This window comes from Blennius ocellaris, assembly GCF_963422515.1.
Source record: "Blennius ocellaris genome assembly, chromosome: 11".
NCBI classification, from domain to species: domain Eukaryota; kingdom Metazoa; phylum Chordata; class Actinopteri; order Blenniiformes; family Blenniidae; genus Blennius; species Blennius ocellaris.
Window position 1 is genome coordinate 6,617,260 of NC_137660.1, and position 17,269 is coordinate 6,634,528.

The 17,269-nt window shown below is 44.5% G+C and overlaps 1 protein-coding gene across 1 annotated transcript in view; it reads right to left on the reverse strand.

The window, feature by feature from the left end:
* cep290 (centrosomal protein 290) overlaps positions 1-17,269 on the reverse strand; it is a 51,532-nt gene that overhangs the window by 9,926 nt on the left and 24,337 nt on the right. The window contains exons 23-40 of the mRNA XM_080505532.1: positions 16,843-17,073; positions 15,663-15,836; positions 15,255-15,366; positions 14,264-14,448; positions 13,349-13,500; positions 12,943-13,054; positions 11,751-12,206; positions 11,009-11,173; positions 10,777-10,884; positions 10,501-10,635; positions 10,142-10,411; positions 9,412-9,519; positions 7,303-7,502; positions 3,305-3,518; positions 2,994-3,131; positions 1,886-2,107; positions 1,169-1,291; positions 490-632 (exon numbers count right to left, since the gene is read on the reverse strand). Of these exons, the coding sequence (XP_080361658.1) occupies positions 490-632; positions 1,169-1,291; positions 1,886-2,107; positions 2,994-3,131; positions 3,305-3,518; positions 7,303-7,502; positions 9,412-9,519; positions 10,142-10,411; positions 10,501-10,635; positions 10,777-10,884; positions 11,009-11,173; positions 11,751-12,206; positions 12,943-13,054; positions 13,349-13,500; positions 14,264-14,448; positions 15,255-15,366; positions 15,663-15,836; positions 16,843-17,073 (3,248 nt within the window). The remainder of the gene's footprint in view (positions 1-489; positions 633-1,168; positions 1,292-1,885; positions 2,108-2,993; positions 3,132-3,304; positions 3,519-7,302; positions 7,503-9,411; positions 9,520-10,141; positions 10,412-10,500; positions 10,636-10,776; positions 10,885-11,008; positions 11,174-11,750; positions 12,207-12,942; positions 13,055-13,348; positions 13,501-14,263; positions 14,449-15,254; positions 15,367-15,662; positions 15,837-16,842; positions 17,074-17,269) is intronic.

Sequence of the window (17,269 nt, forward strand, 5' to 3'; positions counted from 1 at the left end):
TCCGTTGCCCCGAATCGGAATCCTGGTGGCAGGATCTATGTCGGACATTTCATTTTCATCTGATATGGATTGTAAATTCCAAATTGTATTCACACTTCAAGAACATAATTAGAATTTGCAACAACAGTGTGTAGAATCTCTAGCATATCGACAAAATGATTCCAATGAAGCTGAAAATCAATGCGCAATGGATATAGTACATTAGTAACACTGGATTATTCAAGAAAATAATACATTATTCCAAAGAAATAGTTCCATGTAATTAATAGACAGGATTCAGGAAGCACAAAAATATAAGATCTGATTATTGGATATCGGAGGAGAGGTCGAATTAAACAAGTTTGACTTCTTCCCAAGTTTTAGACATGTTGAACTGGATATATATGTGCACAAGTAGGTATGTTGAAATAGATGGCTACAGATTATGCATTTTCAAAATATATAGATTTATAGAATACTTATCATTTACAAGGGTTTATACGCACTGACCGGGCGTAAAGGTCTTTCAGGGTGCTGAGCTGCTTCGACAAGGATTCGTTCTCTTGTTCCTTCTCCTTCAGCGAACTCTTGACCTTCTCCATCTTGGCCTGCCACTTCTTGCCCTCCTCCCAGCGCAGGATTTCCTCTTTCGCCTGTTGTACATCAAACACTCATGCATCACATGGCATTAGCCAAGTGGCAGCAGACTGAAGGGACGTTCTGTGACTGCGCGAGGAAACAGCGGAAGGCATGAGGACTGTTTAGACCTTTACAAACACACCAAAATACCAGACGTGAGAAAAGTTTGGGGATTATTCATTACTGTGACACGTCATGTTTACTCAACGGGACATGACAACAAGGGTTCAACAAACAATCAACTCCTTGGGTAAAATATTTGTCCCGTGTGCTTCTAGCCTGCTAAAAAGTTTAGATTCATCAACGACTGCCACCAACACATCGTCCCTTTCAGCTTGTTCTTCTCCTCAGGCCACACAACACATCACTTGTCCTGAGCAGGAGTACCATGCAATGATCAGTCAGCCTTTTGAAGATAAATACATTAGGAGGCACGGCTCCATTTCCTTCTCACTTTAAACCTCCTTTCACCTGTGCAGCAAACCTCATCCGTGCTTTTGATTCTGCCACCTCAATAGTGAAAATATATTGCCATGAGGACTGAGATGACCTTTCCATGATCAGCTCTGACGTTCTTAGCCTCTGTTCTTCTCTCCAGGTCCGACTCCAGTTTCCTGATCTTCCTCAGCAGGTTCTCAACGTTCGGCCCTTTCACATCTGGCTCTGGTTGATCCTAATCCGAAAAATGCAAAGAAAAGTATTCTCATGCAACTTCAGCTGTAAAAACGCAGCACTTGTACACAGAAATATGTTAAGAATTAGACTTCATTTTAAATATCTGCTCTCTTCTGAGCGCATTCTTTAATATCACTTAAGTTGATGCAGAGCAGCCGTACAACAGGTTCGTGTATGCGACATTAGAGCAGGGGAGTCAAACATAAGGTCTCGGGCAAAAACTGACCCACAAGAGGCTCCAATACAAAGCGATTGAAACACTGATTTAAAAGAAAAACACATTTCTTAAGAGTCGCAGACCAAACACAACCCTGAGGCCTGAGCCGAGATATCAGTGATCCGGTCATAAAAGAGATTGTAACTTCAATGCAAAAATTCAAACCAGCATTCTCCTTTTTTTTAATGTTTAAAAAACATTCATGAAGCAACAGTTACAGAAGTTTATTTTCCTGGACATTTCACTGTATTTTGCACCAGAAAGTTTCATCCAAATTGCCTTTAAACTGTCGTTTAAAAGTGGCACTTGTTTGGTTTTGCGGAAACATCTACTTGTTACATCTACATGATTCCTCCACTGCTCAGAAAGACCAACCTGCAAGGCACTGGTGAGCCTCCTGATTTTCTGCTCCAGCTGCTGCATTTCTTGCTCCCGCTCCTCTTTTTCAGCCTGAAGGCGTTTCTGGGTTTTCTGGCCCCTCTGGAGGTCTTGCTTCAGGCCGTCCGCTTCTTCTTTCAGGCTGTTCTCTCGGCCCCGGGCGGCTCGTGCAGAGTCTTTTGCTGCCTGAAGTTCTTCGCCGAGTTCTTGCAGCCGTGCCTTTGCAAAACACGTCAGTCAAATTGAGAGGGAGGATTTCAAGATGTAAAGACATCTTGTATTGACAACAACTGCAGTGGAAGGATTCAAACCCTACAATGAGACCGTAATGTACGTTTTGCACTTGTGGTCTAGTTGAATACAGACCATTCGTACTGTGAATCCGAATGCAGATGATTCCGCTTTCTTTCTCTACAAGAAACATGGAGGAGTATCACTGTCCTACTTATCATGACGCTTGGCCCGGAGCACAGTGCCGGGTTAAAATCAATCGGCGAGTCGGATCTTCTGACCGGGCCTCTGATGAGTCGTGAATGAAGGGAACCGAGCTGAAGTCAGCCAGATGTCTAACAAGCAGGCCAACATATGCAACGTATTCAGCTGCTTCACCATCAAAGCGGCAGGAGTTCAGATTTATTCCATCGCCGTTTTGATTGACAGCTCAGAGTTTTAACCGGCATTGATCACCGCTCACGCTTTATTAATTGGGTGGAAATAGGAGGATCTGGAGTGATTCAGATAAATATTTGAGATTAACCCAATAAATAGCCAATCAACAATGAATATTTAAACATGTCAAACGAGTCATTTGACCTTTTCTCAATAAATTTCAGTGTTGCTCCCGATCTGAGTCAGGTGTAAGACGAGCCAATCAACAATGAATATTTAAACGTGTCAAACGAGTCATTTTACCTTTTCTCAATAAACTTCAGTGTTGCTCCCGATCTGAGTCAGGTGTAAGACGAGTCGCACAAAGAGACGGGGGCGTTATACCGATCTCTCCCGGGAAGGTAAATCGGTAAATCGCACCGTCAAAACGTGTGATAATTTCCTCACCGGTTCCATTTCATTCAGCTCGTTTGCACAGAATTCAAGAATGTCTCACCTTCAGGTCTCTGGTGTGTCTGTCCACCAGCGTCTGCACGTTGAGACTCTCCTCCTTCTGTGCGACGCTGGCGATGACTTGTTGCTCTGCAGCAGACGTGATCTCCGCTCGCAGGTCCAGCAGAGCTTTACTGAGAGCCTGAGGAGGCAGCAAGCAAGCACCGCGATGACGTCGTGTCACACCAGAATCGATGACGATTCCCCCTCCCAATAACTGTCTTATTCCGATTTCACTTAACCGACAGCTTGCCCGGCTGTTTGAACACTGCTATAAGCGAATACCAAGAAAAGTGCAAAAAAACGAGGCACAACCTTCAGCTGTTTCTCTTTCTGGGTGAGCTGAGCCTTCAGCCGTTCCACAAGGTTTTTCATGGTGTTGCTGGGGGAGCGGGTGTTGGCCTCCTTCTGGACTTCCACTTCAACGCGGAGGTCATTTACCTCCTTCTCCGTCTGGACCATCTGGATCTTCAAGTCCTCGTTCTCGCTGGTCAGAGCTTTCAGCTGAGCGATGCGATTTTCCTCCAGCCTGCAGCGACAAACCCCCCCTCCTTGTATATCATCTTCAAAACAAGAACCACCACGAGATTATCGGGCATGCTTCTAATCTGCAATGGCTCCTGACGCGTCGCACTCATGCAACCAGCATGTGTCTGGTTGACGAACGCAGTGTGATCAGGACGTGATCAGGAGTAAATGAAAACCACACACGCTTCAAAGAGACCTGCCCGGCAGAGATTAGCATGCAGTCAACAGAAACGCTTCACACGTGGATACAGATATCAAAACCAGATTATTGACTTGAAGTAAAACTGCACAACTGACTGGAAATTCCTTCCAGGCTGGTACTTTGAACTATTTTTTGCATTAGATCCTTCACATTCCAGTGTGAAACAGCATAATGTATAGAGTACAAACTTATGTACTGCCTCTTGTAGTAGGATTATGTTTTCAGTGGGAAAGATCAGGTGTCATGGTTATACCGTACTGATTTGTAGTATTTAAAATAAAGACCAATACAGCTGCATTCATGGGATTCTGAGACGTTTACAGCATAAGCAGTTCCAGCAGTTCTCCCTCCCTATTCACAGTCGGATTGGTGGAGAATGAGATCCTGCAGTGGCCTGGTGGGGGCCTGGGGAGTGGGGGGCACCCCCCCTCCCAACCAAATAAATGCATGTGCGTGTGTCTGTGTATATATGTGTCTGTATGTGTATGCGTATGCTTGGTGTGGGTGTATCTGTGTGTGTGTGTGTCTGTGTGTGTATGCGTATGCTTTGGTGTGGGTGTGTGTGGGTTGGGATTAGGTGATGGGGCGGTGGGGGGAGGGGGGTCATTGGGGCTCCTGGGGGTTGGAGGGTGGATGTCCTCCGGCCGGACCTGGCTGGGCCTTCGCTCTGCCTGATCTGGGGGGGGGGCTGGTCTGCAGCTCGGCGGCTGGGGCCCTCTCTGTCCCGCCGGGGTTGGGGGGTGGTGGGGGGGATGACGCCCGGTGGTGCGGCGGGCTCCACTGCCGGGGTTGGGGGGGCTCCCTGCCCGCGTGGCCTGGGGGCGCTGCACTGGCCGGTCCCGGCTTGGCGGCTCGGGTCGGGGCCCGGGGCTCTGCGCCCTTTATCCTTTACCCCCCCTCTGGCCTCGGGGGGTCCTCTCTGCATTCTGGGCCAATGGTGCATTCTGAGTTGGGGCGTGGCTCTCAGGGGGGGTTTGTCGGGGCCTTCCTGGACCGGCGGGTCGCTGGGTGCCGGAGTGGCGGCGTCCGGCCCTGGTGGCCTTGGGCCCCGGGGTGGTGCTGCGGCCCCCCCCACAACAGTTCCATTCACATCCAGAGGACAAACCACACACACACACACACACACACACACACATACACACACACACACACACACACACACACTTCCACTCCTCATTGATGAGATTTACTGCTGATTTTTCTTATTTTCTGCTATTGTTCTGTCAATTATCAAAATCATGTTGTTTTTTTGTTTGTTTTGTTCTTTGTTTTGTCTCCTTTTGTTTTTGTTTTTGTTATCATTGTTGTGATTATTTTGGTTTTTGCTCTGTTGTTGCTCAGGCTGGTTTAATCTCATGACAGTTGGAAAATATTTGGATCACTGTGATTACTGTATTATAATGGAAAAAAAAGAAAAATGTATGTAGCACTAACAAGGGTGTGTGTATCTCCCCACCAAGTCTTTCTCTGTCTTTCCTCTCCTCTCCTCTATCCTTTCACCCCAACCGGTCCGCAGAATGCCGTCACCTCTGAGTCTGGTTTCTGCAAAGTTTCTCCCTGTTGGGGGAGTTTTTCCTTTCCACAGTCACAAACACACCTGCTTGCTCATGTGGATATGCTGGGCTTTTCTATTTTCTCTATAAAAGCACATTGGAATGACTGTAATGTATTTAAAAATGTCTTTTTTTTTTATTAAAAAAAAAAATTAATGAAAAAATGAAAAAAATAAGCAGTTCCATGATTTCCCTTCTAGAAATCCTACAAAAAGCAGCACCGATCCCAAAATTTAGAATAGAATAAAATGGACTAGGAAATACTTTAGATTCATGTATTTGGTTAACATTGTCGACGAAAATATTTAAAGTAGGAAGAAAGAATACCAAATGCTGACGTACCCTAACATTCATTTGACGGAATGTTTAGTAGTTTTGAGAAGGTCTGAAGTTGTAGAAGTGTTTCCTGGGAGTCTGAGCTTCATGTGGTATTTTTAGTGGTACACTGCATTCTGCTTCCCATTTAATGCCTTTATGTGTGTTGTAAAGATTCCAAATATACTCCTGAACTCTCCAGAGCACTGTCAAACACTGTTACATTACCCTCTTAACACCCAATTTCCTCAAACGCATCCCTACTAATGTGTACAGTTACCACCTTCTTCCACACTGTCAGATGGTATCAGTGTGGGCTCTCTTCACTAAAGATACATGGCGTTTATGCAGCCCAACACCCGATCTATAAATCCCCAGTATGAACTTGTTTGACTTTATCTGTAACAGCTACACCAGGGCATCTGTTTTTGATGTGGTTAGATTCAGTGCACAGAGGTTGTTGGGTTTATTTGTTTTTCCCCCCCAGCGCCATATGGAGCACTGCTCTGTCTTCAGGCAGCGGCTTTGACCCGTTATCCTCCGACTTGATTCTTCTTGTGTGTTTCTGTATAGCATTTAACAAGTCAGGTGTAATCGTTGCTGAAACCACCATGAATTTGAGTTTAAAGTGGCCGAAAATAACCCTTTACACTCCTTCATGCCAGCATTTGGGAATTAGAAGGCCTGTAAAACACCAAGACTTGTGGAAAGCAATGCAGTGTTTGTAATAGAAGCTGTCCCAGAACACTGTCGCACAATGTTATGAAGGAATGACAATGGATGTAGAGGATAAAACTATGCGAGGATATTTAAGAATGACAGTGTTTTTTTCCGTCCGATCCATTTCAGAAAAGTTGCGTTTCCGGTTTTTCCACGGAGTGCAGAGTGTTTCCCAAAGGTTGTGTTTTCAGTGGCTCAGAGTGCCATTTTTGTTTCAAAGGACACCCAAAGTGCAATGAAAGTTTTCAATTTTCACTTGAAAACGTTGTCGTGTAAATGAGGCGTTAAAGTTGACATGTTTTCGTGTTTCAGCTAATCTCTGTTGCAGTTCATGTTTGTCTTCATGTCGTCTGTGTCTTTAAGTGCACTCCCTGGGACCCTGTTGCTCCACTCTTCACTTGACTTCAACCTGATATGTGTTCTGGTTGTCTGTCCGATTAGCATTGTGAATTCTACATTAGGCTGCAACAGAGAGACTGACGAGCCAAAACTGCCTCAAAAGAAGAAGCCAACTGTTATTGTTAGAATTTTTGGGGTTATAAATTGTTCTTTTGTTCTTTTTCACTTCTGGTGGAGAGAGAGAGAGAGAGAGAGAGACAGACAGAGAGAGAGACAGACAGACAGACACACACACAAAATCCAACAAACATGCAATTCAAGGTCACCAGTTAGGCTCACGTGTATGTTTTTGGACTGTCTGGAGAAAGCCAGAGAATCAAGAGAAAATCTGCAGATACAAGGAGAAGAGTCAAACTCCAGACAGAATGGCTCAGCCCAGACCTAAACCCAAGATCTTCTCACTATAGCCTCATTCAAATCATGCCATTTGTGCCGGGACGCCACGATACGGTACGCTGAGGCAAAACATCATCCAGACCCGACTCTGTTACCCGCTTCCACCACAGGGAGTACGGTTAGTTAGGGATCCTGCTTTTGATTGGACTCCATGAGTGACGACAGGGCAGATGAAGAGAGCCGTTGATGTTGTACTTTACCTCGACGTCTCTTCTGCGTGCATCTTGGCCTGTTTCTCCATGGCGGCCCTCTGCCGCTCCAGTTCAGCACTCGTCACCTTCAGCTTCTCCGTGACGGAGCAGAGTGAAATGTCCTGCTCTGCCACCGTCTGCTCCAACTCAGCCAGCCGCTCCAGGTGTTTGGGTGTCGCGACCCGAATCGTTGGCTTCTTCATCAGTTCCTGGACAAGGGAAAGAGTGATCAACAGGAGTAGGTTGTATGATGCTCTAAAGCAATAACATCAAATCCTTTCAGGATATTTCCACATCGAAATTTTCACCACTTGACAGTGAATCATGAAAGATTTTGACGAAACATCAATCCTTCTGGGAAAATGCTTTGTAGAGAGATGAAACAAAAATAGAGCTTTTTGTCTGTTTACAGATGGCGCAATAGGGCCTATAAAGTAAAGAAGATACAACCAATAGTTAGGAATGGTGCAGGGACCATCATGCTGCGGGGTTGCTTTGCTGCATCTGGTCCTTGAGGCCTTTAGCGTATCGCAGGAATCATGAAATCAGAGAATTATCAAGAGATTTTAGAGCGAAATATTCCACCCATTGTAAGAAAACTTGACTGGAGTTTTACATCATGGCTCCACCAGCAAGACAAAGACTGGTTGAAAAGGGGAAAAACAATGGATTGTTTTAAAATGTGCTGCAATGAGAGCTGATGTCATTCAATCCAATTGAAAATCTTTGAGGAGAGCTGAAATTGTGGACAATTCCAGCAAACTGAACACCAGCTGAGAAGTTCAGGAAGCTTCGAGATGAATACAAGAAAGGTTTGAAGGCCAAAGTGTGTGAATCAAAGCAGAGGTGTGTTCTCTGTTTCTTCATTGATAAAACACAATATGCAAGTGAAAACACAAAAAAACCCCAAGAAAAACATTGTTCTTTGTTAAATCAATTTGGACCTCCAATTACTATAATGGTGAGCAGTGCTGTAAATAAACGACTAATATGCATGTTTCAAGGGACCATTGAGCATGTATTTAAATTGCCTGGCATATTGCACAGAATATTCTAGTACTTCATTGCATGTAATAAAAGTTGTGTATCCCAAAGTATCTTGCGACCCAAGTATCATTACAAGGATTGTGAGGCCGATTTCCAAAGATCAATGGACTGACAAATAAGCAAGGAGCTTATTTGACCAATGTCAGCACAACAAAATCCAAATTTTTTTTTCTATACATTTCAATAATTTTGTGAAAGCGTCAGGGAGCCACTACGGTGGAGCTGAAGAGCCACATGTGGCTCCAGAGCAGCAGGCTGAGGCTCCTGTTTTAGGCTAAATTGTACCTTGACTAGTGAGTTTCTCAAGCGGTGTATTTCCCCTTTTTGCACTCAGCTATGAGCTTCCTGAAGAAACATGTGACCCGGGCTCTCTAAACACATCCCAACACATTGTGCTCTGTATTCAAACACCTTGAATACAGTTAATTATTCTGCAGCTTTCAACACGTTTAAATTCAATATTGCTCTTATCCTGATAATGGCATTGAAAATGGCATTAAAAATATAAAAGGAGATGAAGATTTTTTTTGTTGCAGACAATGTATTGTGACTTCTGGAGAAAACCAAGGGACACTTTCCAAAAAATAAGAAGAACCATGGAAATTATTCAGAATACAAAGTAATTTTGTCAATAAATCCCTCCTGATCGTGCAAGAAAAATGAAATATACAAGCTATGGTGGAATGCTAAATCAGTGAATTATCGACAGGTAAGTGTCCCCAAAAAGGAATAGATGAGAGGCTTCGGAGACAAAAAAAACGGGTCAGGTATTAGTTCGGACTGCAGTTCAAGGATCAGAGATAATTAAGACAAATATTCTACAAAATATTTTACATTTATCAATTTGTTTTCCAATGAATGTCCTGCAAAAACTATTCAGTGAATGGGACAAGTGGCTCTCAAGGTTTGTACGGAGAGGAAACAAAGCCAGGTTCATTTAGTATGAGGCAAAGACAGTATCAACATTCGGACTATAGAAATTGAAATACAAAAATAGGGATGTATTGATACCACTTTTTGAAGGACGAGCAAAATCTTTTGCTTCATCTCATAGAAACAACCCTTAAGTACCATTGTTGTCTGTTTGAAGTGATGCAAAGACTTGTCCATGTGCAGATCCAGTTTCTGATGCAGCAGCTTCAGCTCCTCCTGGTGCCGTTTTATCATTTCCTCTTGTTCCTGAACCAGAAGAATGCAGGCGTGTGAACACGACAAACGTGTGCCGTTTTCATTGTCAATCAACTCTACATGAAAAATCAAATATTGGCATTAGGATTTCTGCTGATGGGTGAAATTACACCGCACGCTGTGTGATTGTCGGCCATCTCTGATGAAAGATAACGACCGTGAGGGAATCGTGGCGATATCGCTAGTCTCGGCTCGGATCGGATCGGCTCTGCGCCAGACCAGTTCAAGGACGGCCGTTTTCAGGGCACTTGTGACTAAAGACAACCTGCGATTAAATTACTGTGGCTTGAAAGAAGACTTCATGAAATTTGCATGTCAAACTAAATCCTATTTACCACAAGATAGACAAAAAAAAAGGTTCCAGGTACAAGCACTTCTTCATCCCTAAAGCCATTTCCCGTCTGAACTCATGACAGGGCAGGAGGAGTGGGAACTAATTATATGTTTGAGCACACTGTATCAGTACACCTCCCTCTTGGCGTTTTAAATACTGCATGCCATGTATGTGCATTCATTATGTTTTATACTTCACTGCAACACTAACTGAACTTAATCTGTAAAAAAAAACTGTATGTGCAGTATGTGTACCTCTTTGGGTCTTTTTCAGTACTACCTGTCTTGCTTGAGCCAGCTGGTTCCGGTACTTCTTCAGGACGTCCTCCTTCTTGTCCAGTTGATCCTGGAGGCCTTTGATGGTCTGGTGAGCCACCTTGAGGGTGCGCTGGCTGTCCCCCTGGCCCTCCTCGTGTTTGGAGACGTCTGCCAGAAGGCGCTCTCTGTCGGCGGCTGCCGGGAGGCGGAGGCGCAGCTCGTTGATCACCCTATCCCTGGACACCACGTTCTGCTCCGCCTTCCGCAGAGCGGCTTCTTTCTCCTTTAACTTCTGCACCGTGAAAGAACCCCAACAATGAGAGACGGGCAAACAACACGACACGTTTGATCAGTGAACGCATGAGGGAGTGAATACTGTGCCTTGTCCAGACTCCTGCAGGTGGCCTGCGTTTCCAAGATGGTGCGCACTTGCTCTCTGATTTTACCCAGAGCAAAGTCTAACTGCTGGGTGAGAGGGAGAGTCGGGTCTGGTACAGATCCTGGGCCTTCGTCAAGCTGAAAGAACAAAATATGCACCCGTTAGCATCATATGTGCATATTGTTATAAGGGGTCATTTTAACTGGGTTCAAACAGGTTTTGTTTTTTAAAAATCTTATAATAAAAAAATAATAAAGACTTTATAAAGAGTAGTAAACCTTTTCCGCGCCGCTCAGGACTTCATCCTGCCGTTTCTCGTAGTGATCCAGTTGGCGCTCTAGCTCCACCTCCCGCTGGTCCCACACAAGCTGGCGCTCATCCTGAAGCTTGAAGGTGATAAAACAACATGTTTCAGCATCACCTTCGATTGTGTGTGTGTGTGTGTGTGTGTGTGTGAGTGTGTGTGTGTGTCTGTGTGTGTGTGAGAATTGAGATTTTGTCCACTCTCACTGTGTTCAGTTGCACAATTTCTTCCTCCAGAGCCTGGACGCTTCGCTCCTGCTCCTCCACCAGGTTCTTCAGGTATCTGATCTCCTCCTTCTGGACCACCAGCTCTCTGGCTTTCCTCAGCTCCTGCAAGCGAGCTTCCTCCATCTTCTTGTGCCACTCCAGTATCTGTATGGCGTTATGTAAAAGGTGTGGTCACACAGCAGCTCTCATTACTCAGCTCATTACCGCCTGTCCCTCCACTGTGCCTATATAATAAATTGCACAGCAATGTTTGTACATGGGTTCGACTAACTGTTTTTTCTCATTTCTTCCTGTAACACGATTTAACGCAGGGGTGTCAAACACATGTTGCGTCACATTTCTCTGCTATTTAAACTTAAACATGCACCATTAACAATAATGTGTTCCTTGTAATTAAAAGTTGGTGAGCTGCTTTTATTCTGCCCTGAAACAGAGAAAGAGTTAAATGGTTCTATAAATATGCAACAGGGGAGTAACCATTGGTGTGTAAATGGGTGAATGGGTCCATGTGACACATGATGTCAAGTGCTTTGGGTGCTGCTCAAGCAGTGGAAAAGCACTATGTAAATTAAATCTATTTAAAACATAAATCATTATAATATAGAAGAATATCACCGTAACATCTGGAATCATTATATATTTTTTAATCTAAGGTCCATTCAGCAGACTGAAGCAACATATATATTGGAGTAAAGGTCTATGTGTAATTGTGTATGCTGACCTTCTGAGCTCCTTTCACGTCCTTCAGTGTTGAGATGAGCTCCTCCAGCCCTCGCAGCTTCAGTTCCAGCTCCTGCGCCCTCCCCTCGGCCCTCCTCCTCTCCTCCACCGCCGTCTTCTTCTCCTCCTGGGCCGTCGCGCGGTCCTCCTGGAGGCTGGTCAAGGCCACTGAGAACTTCTCCTGCTGCGGGAGCGGCAGCGCCCCCGCGAACTGTCTGCGCAGCGACTGGACGGTCTGCCGGAGGTGTTTGGAGCGGTTCCTGCCCTCCTGACGGGCAATGAAGAGGGCGCGCTGGCAGGCTTCCAGCCGCTGCTCGGCCCGCAGCTGCTGGGACTCCAGGTGCTGGAGGCGGGAGGTGGCGGCCTTCAGCTTCCCCACAGCGTCGGATTCGGAGATCTGCAGGGCGACCATGTCCTGGTGGAGCTTGGCGATGAGGGCTTTCTCATCGGACTGTGACTGCGGGAAGGAGAGTCAAGCAAGCCACTAAGAGCTCCTCACTTCTGATTCAAATAGACCTTTTTCTGTCTTTCGGCTGCTCCCTTTGAACCCGCTACACACTGTGGCGGTTTTGGCTGTCCAAGAAGGAGGCTGACGACTGTGAGAGACCTGTGGAGTGACGGTGACTGTGACGGCGCGACATGGGTCAATTAACTCACCAATAGAAATGGTATGCGGTGTGTGAAAAAAGAAGATCTTGTCGAGCAAAAGTTTAGTCTTTTTTCGGGGGGGATTTCTCTCCAAACGCATGAATGCCACAAGGGCAAGGGTTCTGTTCAGGCTCTTTTTCGTAGACAGGTGGTGCACGCTTATCACGTTTTTCTCTTACACATTCACATCGACTCACATCGGAGGCTGCAAACTCGCCTGCGTTTTCATTGTGCAATCTGCACTCAGCAAACCTTGTGTCGTTCCCTGAGTCATTAGATTCATGTGGTACAGCGAAGCTTGCTGTGAACTTATAGGATTGTTAACCTCGTACAGTTTGTAGCCAATGTTAGGGTAAACATCAGCAAATCCTGTAATTTTAACCTGACAATGGAATCCAATAAAAAAAAGTTTCAAAATAAACTGGTGTGTTTACTTATATACGGGTGTGTATAAATATGAAATAAACTGTCATGCTGTTTCAAAATGTCAGTCTTGATGTCTTCAACACCAAACACACAGAGCTTTTGTCCTTCTTTGTCCTTACCTGAAGGTCCAGTAATTGTCTCCTCCAAGCATCTACTTCTTTGTCCTTGGACTCCTGTTTGGCCTGCAGAGCTGATACTTGATCCACAGCCACATCGGATACCTCCTTAAGTCTGTAGTGAAAGAATACATGTCGCATTCTTTACAACTCCAGTATAACCAGCACAAGAACAAAATTGTTACACCAGAGATTGAGGATGTTAAATAATTCGCTTTCCGACTCTGTGACTTCATGAAAGTCTTATCTCTGACATTTTTACGTGATCGCATTACTTCTCTAACACAAGGCTGTGACCTTAGAAATGCTTCACAGATTTACACCCGCTGCACAGCTGCAGTCAAACAGAATGTGTATCTCGTATCTCAAGATAACAATCTTTCCGGGGCCTGGATGTGCTCAGACCTACTTGGAAACTTCGAGGTGGAGCTCTGCTTCGGCTTTCTCTAGCTTTGCGATCTTGGCCCGGTCGGCGTCGCTCACGGATTTGCTGACGCTGTCCGCCAGCTCGTCCCGCAGCTCCCGCTCTACCCGCTGTGCTTCCACATTCATCTTGGTCAGCTGAGGACAAGCAGAGATAAGAGATGATGAAGAGATACTTAATCAACTTGGCCAATCAGTGGAGATTTTGTTCAGGCCACGAACACAGCTGTGCAAGTATCTGAAAATCAGAACTGGTCTACAGTCATGAAATACTTAGCTTTAAAGGTCCCATATTATACAGCTTTTCTAACAGATTTCACATTTCACATATGTGTCGGAGGTCCAACAACATCGAAACAGTGAGTCAGATGTCACAGCATGGTGAAACATGCGGCTTTCGGTAGCAGTAGCATGAGCTAATATTTATGATGGATTTATTGCTATGGCTTGGAGCAACGCTGCCGTTCAACCATAACAGTTTGAACCAGAATCTGACTCAGAAGTAGAGGTTCCTGAATTAGTTCAAACTCTGCAGCTGCAGCAGGACGTTTCAGAGTAGTTAGTTAAAAATACTATGTGTATGAATATGTTACTTTTATTTGTCTGTTTTGTTACAGTTACTACCAAGTAGCTACCTCCTGCTAACTGTTACACTTTTCCACATTAGAATGAATGTATCGAGTATATCAGTAATCTTTGTATGTTTCTGTCTACCGGTGGGAGGGTTAAAGTGAGTATCCACTCCCACAGGGAGGGCTTATTTCACCCCATGATGTCATGAAGGGAAAATGTTTGAATCACCTGTAGGAGCAAACCTTCCCTAAAAAAGTGGAGTAAGCAAGTTAGGTGAGTCTGCAGCGTGTCTCAAACACTCCATCATCACTTCACTTGCAATTCGCACCTCTGCAAACTTGGACTCCAGCTCCGAGTTGCGTTCTTCCACCTGTTTGAGGGACTTCCTTGTGTGCTCGTACATCCTCTGAGCATGCTCGGCTCTCTGCCTCTCGTTCAGCTCCTTCATCTCCAGAGTGGTGATCCGCCTCGCGGCAGACACCGTTTCATTGCTGGCCTTGTCAGAGTGCCTGTCTGATGTTAAGAAGCACAAAAAACAATGGGGCATAATTTAATTTAAGTGGCATTTCTTGGAATTTATCCAAAGTTCTAACTTAAATGTGACAGTTGTACTGGTGACTGTTTCTCTCACGCTCAGGCCAACTTTTATATCAGCGAAAAGTTAACATTTCAAACATTTCAGTCAGCCACAAATCTGAGGAGCAATCTCAACATCAGCTATGTGATAATCGCCTATTGTATGGAAACAATGCGTGTTTTGGGGGCAGAACACGTCAGATGAAAGCTCAGGAAGAGTCTGTAAAGCTACAGACATAAACAACTGTCATTCTTTTGGCTTTGTGGGCAAACCCTGTGCTCTGATGTGTGCAGTGGTGTCGCCACATGATCGCAAATGTTTTCTCAACAAGAACGATGGTTTATCAACAAATTAGCTTCACTTTGTGATGGTTCGCGTACGCTGTGCTGAAATACTATATGGGCGGGTCATATCGAATTAACAAGCGAACACTGTTTACTTTCTTTTTTCTCAGTAATTTGAATTCCAGAGCAAATACTTTTGGCGAGATATAGGGATGTCACATCTAAATGGGATCTTAACTCCAAATATGTTGTTGATATGTTTGTGGATTTGCTGCCAATAAGGAATAATGAGTGGACCATTCCAGAAAAGTCACATTTACCATTTTAAAATGGCATTCATGTACACACTCACAAAACACTGAACTTCATGTCATAGTAGTGTTTAATCCACATTTTAGTCAAAGGTCCAGCTGTTTTTGTAATCTAAATTATACATTTAAAAACGACAATTTCTTTACCTGTTGAACTGACGGTCTCCCACGCTTGTTCTAATGTATGAAGCTTCTCCTTTGTGATCTCCAGCTCTTTATTTAATACAGCGATCTGTTCCTGAAGAGACTCGTTCTCACTCTGAAAGACAGCAGGGAAAACATATTCCTTTCAGAATACACGGTGGTGAGCACATTAACAGATAAACAGAAATGACAGTCGCCATCATCTTTCATCAGAGAACAGCAGTGAGGTCCACTGGTTGAACAGTTGGACATGTGCGTTCCAAAGTTTAGACAATGTCACGTTAAATTCATCTGTAAAGGTCACAGTGCATTTTACATTCGTCCTGAAATTTCATCAGAATGCTCAATATTCAAAACTTTTTGTGAGTATTCAAAGAGGCTGGTACTCGGAGGATCACTGTTCTCTGGTACCTCCAGATGTTCCAGGTTGGTGGTTCTCTGAATGAGACGGCTGTCCCTCTGCAGCATGTCTCTGTATTTGACCGTCAGCTCTGTGTACTGTTTGTTGGCCCTCTCCAGGTCTGATGACGGCACGCTGTCGTCCAGAGCTTTCTGCAGGGCTGCTATCTTGTATGCAGCCATTTCCTGCAGACAAAAAAGAAAAGAATAACGAAAGACTATTGTATGGTTGGCGGATTTAAGTAGAAAATCTGTATAACAACAAAATGTCGAATTCTTTATTCAATTTTGACAACACAAAATTTTAAAAACATGCACAGGGCTGAAACCACACCTTTTTGTTTCCACGAAACATTTTCAATACACATGTTTCTGTTATTCTGGACTTTCAATACACAGTATCGACATATTTGGCTCCATATACTGTTGCATTATGCATGTATTTACCAGCTCACCCTGACAGCATGGCTTTGAGGCTGATACTATTTTTCTATCTTTCATGACAGCATCACTGATGTAATTTATTTAAAAAATTTAATTGTTTTTACAACTGACCTTTGGCTAAGCCCCGCCCCCCAGAATGCAAACGAATCAATAGCATTCCACTCCCAACTGCTCGGACTCTAAAACATTCTGTGCTCTGTAGAGAAGCCTTAGAGCTGGTGACACCTGCCCATTTCTAAGCTATTTGTGTCATTTAAGACAAAACAAATGGTTCCTGGGGCTCATGCAGCAGCGATACGAGGCATCCTGAATGGATAAACAACGTGTGTTACTTCATCTCATTTACAAAACCCCCCCAAAAAACACAGACAAATGTCTCAGGTGGATGGCGCTGTGCAGCAGACGACACAAAGTCAACGAGACAACTATCGACAAGGATGTTGACATTTATTCCAAGATAAGCAATGTGTTGTATACTCTTAGCAATCTAGTCATATAATATCCATCACACGACAAGAGCAGTGATGAGCCACTGCGTAGTTTACTTGATGAGTGTCGCTATAGCTATAGCTAATCAAGTCAACTCGGTGGCCCATTTTGGCCCATGAGCTTTATGTTTGACACCCTGGCTTAATTAATCAAAGATGAGTAAGATCTTGAGATCTGGATTGTGAACGGACTAAAGCGCCTTCAGTCAAAACTACACTTTGATTGAAAGGTTTGGTCCTCGGATCTCACTCCTCACTACCTTGTACCGCTGCAGGAAACCCATCCTCTGGGTGTAGGAGGTCTGTATCTCAGTGTCCTCATCCCTCAGCTTGCTGTTTTCCTTGCGGAGGTGCTGCTCCTGTTCCAGCAGGGTGGTGTACCGCCGTGTCAGTTTCTTCTCGTTGACCTTCAGCACTGTCAGCCTGCGAAATGCTTCACTCAGCTGCCTCCTGACTTCTTCTGGGTCCTTTTGAAGAGTGTCCAACAGCTCCTGATGGATGAAAAAGAGAAGCGCTGTGAATTCATGAGCGTTCAAATTTGCAGATGGGGGGGGAAAAAAAAGCCGAAAAACACTAGAATATAAATAACTACAAAGTGTGAAAGTAGACAGAAAATGACCCAGTGGCTATAGAAAAAGAATACAAATCACTCTGAAGGATGTTCTTCCTTTCATCAGTTTTATTGAA